Source organism: Crocuta crocuta, unplaced genomic scaffold, assembly GCF_008692635.1.
Source record: "Crocuta crocuta isolate KB4526 unplaced genomic scaffold, BGI_CrCroc_1.0 scaffold636, whole genome shotgun sequence".
NCBI lineage: Eukaryota > Metazoa > Chordata > Mammalia > Carnivora > Hyaenidae > Crocuta > Crocuta crocuta.
The window spans coordinates 1186580-1192148 of NW_027530380.1; the positions used below are offsets into that span (position 1 = coordinate 1186580).

The window sequence follows — 5569 nt, forward strand, 5'->3', positions numbered from 1 at the left end:
GGCTTCCCCCCACAGGCCCCCCCCTCCGTCCCTCCCAGGGTCTCCCGTCCGCGGTCCGTCTCCCTGCAGCATCCGAAGTGCGCCCTGAAACCGACAGAAGGCAACAGAACTTGGGCCTTCCAAGCAGCTGACCCGTTTCTCATGAAGTTTGTTCTTTACGCTGCTCTTGGAAATGTTCGTGCGAACTTACCCCGTGCAGACTGCTGTGTGTGTGGTTTCTCCACACTGACTCGGGCCCCTCCACTTTCCAGAATTCCGGTAACCGTTCGCAATCATTCCCGGTGATCGGTCGCCCCGCGAATTCCCCGGGCGTGACCTCCCCTCCCCAGGGCCCTTACCCGGTCCTGTGCCTGCTGCCTCTCTTCCAGGCGCGCAGGCTACGCCTCACCCTGGAAGCCCGTCCAGCCCCTGTGAACACCTTCCTCTCGACTCCAGGGTTTGATGGTGACGCTGCCGGACAGGGGCCGTCAGGACAGGAAACAGTTCCGTTAGGGGAGAGCTTCCCTCTCAGGTTAAAAACGTATCAATCTATTATCGATTTCTGTTTTATGATGAGCTTTGTTGAGGTTGGTTGTGCATTTTATCCAAATACCTCTGGAAAGACGTCTAAGGAAATTGTCAAATGATGTTTCTCTTTGACGCTATTACTACGGTAAATTATATGAACTGATTTTCTAGTATTCGACCATCCCTGCATTTCTGGAACCCACTCTACTTGGTGATGATGTTTTGTCCCTCTGATGGGATGCTTAATTCAGGGATTCGTATTTTTGCATCAATATTTCTAAGTGACATCGACATGCATTTCCTCTGTCCGTGCTGTCTTTGGTGGATTTGGGTATCAAGGAGATGCTTACTACATGGAATTGGGAGCATTCCTTCTTTTGTGAGCCAGAGCTGTTGAGATGGTGTTGAGTGTGGACAGTGGTACGGGCCCTCCTTTGAAACACCCTGGGCCTTTACAGGAGACATTGTGGGGCGCCTGGGTGGCTCAGTCGGTTAAGCGTCCGACTTCAGCTCAGGTCATGATCTCACAGTTCGTGGGTTTGAGCCCCGCGTCGGGCTCTGTGCTGACGGCTCAGAGCCTGGAGCCTGTGTCAGACTCTGTATCTCCCTCTCTCTCTGACCCTCCCCTACTCATGCTCTCTCTCTTTGTCAGAAATAAATTAAAAAAACATTTTTAAAAAATATTAAAAAAAGATTTAAAAAATATTTAAAAAGGTTAAAATGGTAAATTTTACCTTGTGTGTATTTCAACACAATGTTTAAAAAGAAAAAGGAGAAGGAAATACATAAGACATGTTATTTTTCTTTAAATTCCAGGACTTAGGGACATTTGTTAATTCGATCGCTTTGTTATTACACTAATTTCCTCTCTTTATTTCTGTCTTCCGTTTTTCTTTGTTTTGTTCTATTGTTATTTTTTAAATTTATTGAGTCATATACTTAAGTCATTGATTTCCATTCTCTCTTATTTGTTCATAGAGGCATTTGAGGCAATAACTTTTCCTGTAAGAACAGCTTTGGCTGCATTTCATTAGCTCTGGTGTGTAGTACTGACCTTATAACCTCAAACCATCCTCCAGAAAGCTCTCTTTCTGACAACATATGTGTTCCTATAATGCACAGCACATCTGCCTACCAGGGCACATTCTCTATATTATGAAGTTCTGGCACAACACTGTGCAACATAAAAATAGCATGAGCTGTGTATGTACTTTTACATTTTCTAGTAGCAACATTAAAACACACTAAAAGAAACAAGTGAAGTGAATTTTTGTACTTTAATTAACCCAGTTGTGTCCCCAAAATATTATCATTTCAATAATACAGCATTTCAATCAGTATGTCTTAATTTGCACTGACCACACTTTCAGTACTTAAGAGCCGCGTGTGCCTGGTGCAGATCTAGTATCCGTGTCCAGGTTTCTCGGCCCACTTAGCTCCCAGCCTCCAAGCTGCCTGCAGTGGGCACTGTGTTTTCTACATTGTATCCATGATGCTTCGCACATTGTGAGGGCAGAGCAATGCTTGCCAAGCCCTATACCTACCCCTCCATTTATCCATCTGCTGGCCCTCGTTATCATTCATTTATCCATCAGCTCTTCAGGTCTACCTTCCATCTGCTACCCTCTGTGCCGGTCACAGCCAGCCGTGGACAAAGGAGCATCTCCGTGGGTCTCTCAGAAGGAATATGTCTGTTTCAGCCTCAGACTTACTGGAACCAAATCTCAGGAGCCCCAAGGAGCCAGTGACCCCAGGCTGGACGTGCAAAAGACAGCTGGGCACATCTGCTATTCCTGAAGGGCAGACGGGGGCATTGCTGGCACCAAGGTACCACGAAAGACACCCAAATACCCAACACAGGGTCCCAAATAAAGACAATTACAAAGAATGGCAGGGGCGCCTGGGTGGCTCGGTCGGTTAAGCATCCGACTTTGGCTCAGGTCATGGCCTAGCACGCCACAAGTTTGAGCCCCGCATCGGGCTCTGTGCTGACAGCTCAGAGCCTGGAGCCTGCTTTGGATTCTGTGTCTCCCTCTCTGTCTGCCCCTCCCTTGCTTGTACTCTCTCTTAAAAATAAATAAACATTAAAAAAAATAACAACAAATGGCAANTGCCACAAGTTTGAGCCCTGCATCGGGCTCTGTGCTGACAGCTCAGAGCCTGGAGCCTGCTTTGGATTCTGTGTCTCCCTCTCCGTCTGCCCCTCCCTTGCTTGTACTCTCTCTTAAAAATAAATAAACATTAAAAAAAAATAACAACAAATGGCAAAGAGTCAGTGGCAGAGAGCTCCAGTTGCCCATCTAATATCCATTTAGCCTTCCTTTATAATAGAACCCTCATCACATCACCTAGGGTGGCAGTGAACTCCACTAACAAACTCCACCTCTCAGCCGCCCCTGCATATAGGGGTGCCATGTGACGTGACTCTGGTTTATGAGACGTAAAACAAGGGTTTTACATGTCAGAGAACTACCTCTCCCTCCCTACCACCCTTTTTCCTCTTCCTGCCCTGGAACTCACTCAGGAAACCTGGAGCAGCAGCAGCCTCCTTGTGCCCATGAGGACCAAGCCTGCCCGTGAAGGATGCCGGAGCAGATACACAGAAGGGCCTGAGCCCTCGATAATAGCATGGGGCTCCCCTAGCACGGTCTGAGAATCCCAAATGCCAGACTTCTTGCCACATGAGAAAATAAACATGAAGGGGGGCAAGGGGCTTCTCTTGTTTAAGTCACTGTTGACTGGCCTGTCACTTGCAGCCGGATGCAGGTGCTGCCTCATATCAGGCCAGGGCGCGTCCTGTCCCTCACTCAGAAGCCGTGGCTCAAGTGCCTGCTCTGGGCCAGGCAGGCGTCGTGAGGCCTTAGGCGGCTGGCACCTCGATGCAGATGCCTGCACCCATCAGAACGTATCCGTTGTGAATAAGAAACCAACGCAAACTGGCTTAAGAGGGGAAAAAAGAAATGCATAGACTGGTGTAACCAGAAAGGGGCTCAAATAACACTGGCAGGATCCGGTCTTGTTCCAGGGTCCCGTGTCGGCAACAGCCCCCCACTTCCGTCCCGTCCGCCAGGCCCCCCGATAGCAGGGGCGGCAGCGAGAGCCGTGGAATGCTGGCTCACCGGACCGAACGGTGAACCTCAAACGTGTGCGAGAGCGCCAGTCCACGCGCCCGGGTGCACATGCAGGCCGCTCGCAGAGTGCACGCAGGAGACCCCAGACAGAGGGCTCTCCCGGGACAGGGAACTTTCCGTTGTAAACCTGGGTCGGCCCCAGACAAACGGGAATGGTTAGCCGCTCTCTCTCCTTCAATATACGATCATGACAACACAGCTGATTCCTCTTAGAGAGATCAGTGAAATCACGCATAATTTTAACAGAGAACTGAACGTCGTTTTCCTTGAAAGCAATGAAAACACCTCCTCCCCTAGCCCCACCATCAGGTTCTCGATGGGGTGGGGACGTGAATTCTGTTGGGACACTGGCTCACACGACTGCCCACAGGACAGCCGCCCTCTGGCCCCAATGAATCAATGCACAGTGAACCCCCTCTCCCACCATCACCACCACCGTGCAGACTCTCTGGATTGTCATCCATGAGAAAAGACCCTCACTTGCAAACAGCCCCCCGGCACCCCACCATCAAAGTCTCTCGGGTGGGTCAGCCCCGCCCCCAGAAGGTCCCTGCCCCCGGCTGACCGGCTCCCTGTCCCTGTGGTTGCCTTGAGCACGGAAGGTCCTCGGGGAGCAAAACAAGATCTTCTTGGTGTCGGTGAGCTCATCAGGTCCCACTGCGTCCCTGGCTCAGGCCTGTGGTCCCTCCGGTCCCTCGGCTGGGACGCTGCAAGGCAAGGTGGGTGGCTCCGGGCCGGGGCTTCCCGAGTCTGCTCGCCCAGGTCAGCGACACCAGCTCCCTTCGACTCTGCTCTGACAGACGTCCCCAGTCCTGTGCCACCAGGTGCCAGCTTCCCAAGGACATCCTGTCCCTGCCCGTGCTTGTCCGTCTGGGGGGCCTGGCCATCGTGTTTGCTAAAATCCGCAAGGTGATTAGAACCAGCCAGCAGGCCGAGAACCGCGGAGCCCCCAGGCGGGGTGTGATGGGCAGGCGGGCGGCCGGAAGGCGCCGGATTCCTGGGTCCGATCAGGGTTCCCACGTGCCCGCCTGCTGAGGTGCGTCTCAGCCACAGGCTTACAAGTGCTGAGGAAGAGAGGGCACTGCGTCCCTGCTTCCTCCCCTACGCCGTCCAGCGTCCAGCAGGGTGCAGACTGGGGGGCTCGCCGCCCACCCCTCCACCCACCCTCCTCCCGTCCTTCTGAGGAGGGAGATGGGGCTTCTTGGGCCCATTTTAGAGACAGAGAGAGTTGACCCTCAGTCAGCCCAAGCTGGGCTGGAGCTCAGGGGTCACGAGTCCGTCCTGAGCCCCTCCAGGGGTCAGCTGGGGAACCAGGTCTGAACTTACTAGTACCCCCCGGGGGGAGCAAGAGGCAGCTGAGGAGCAGGGCTGGCGAGCGACGTGGCCGCGTCTGCCCCGGGGACCCCACAGCCCTGTGGCTCGTCCCCTCCTCTCCCTGCAAACATACTTACAAAGACGTGGAGGCAGAGAGGGTCCGAATGCAAGACCCACCCTCAGGGTCGTTCCCTCCCTCCAGGTGCGGACCCCACACCTGACAGCGGACAGACAGGCCGTGGCGGCCCCTCGGTCCCAACCTCCGACGGGCTAGTGACCAGGGCAGCCCGGGGCCAGTCGGGGCGGGGCGCGGTCCATCCCTGCCCTATGGGTGGCCTGCCCTGCCCCACACACCCTCAGCTCAGGACAGGACCCCTCTGGGGCTGCGCCCTCCTGGAGGGGCTGGGGGGGTGCTCAGAGTCCCGGCGCCCTAGTCTTCCTTGGGCTTCCCGGCATGCCGCCGCGCCAGCTTATAGTCGATGTAGGTGCCCAGGCAGGACCAGAGAAGGAAGCGGGCCAGCAAGATGATGACCAGCAGGACCATGAGCGGGTCCGGGCCCGTGCTTCCCGCCGGCCAGGAGCCCATGGTCAGGCTGGGCGGCCCCCGCCGGGGTGCG

General features: G+C 54.3%; 1 protein-coding gene across 1 annotated transcript; it reads right to left on the minus strand.

Annotated features, from left to right (window-relative positions):
- Window positions 1–5382: 5382 nt before the first annotated feature.
- Window positions 5383–5538, minus strand: SMIM38 (small integral membrane protein 38). Its single transcript, XM_077766558.1, has one exon. It carries the CDS (start codon window positions 5536–5538, stop codon window positions 5383–5385), a length of 156 nt encoding a protein of 51 aa, XP_077622684.1.
- Between the last annotated feature and the right edge of the window lie 31 nt (window positions 5539–5569).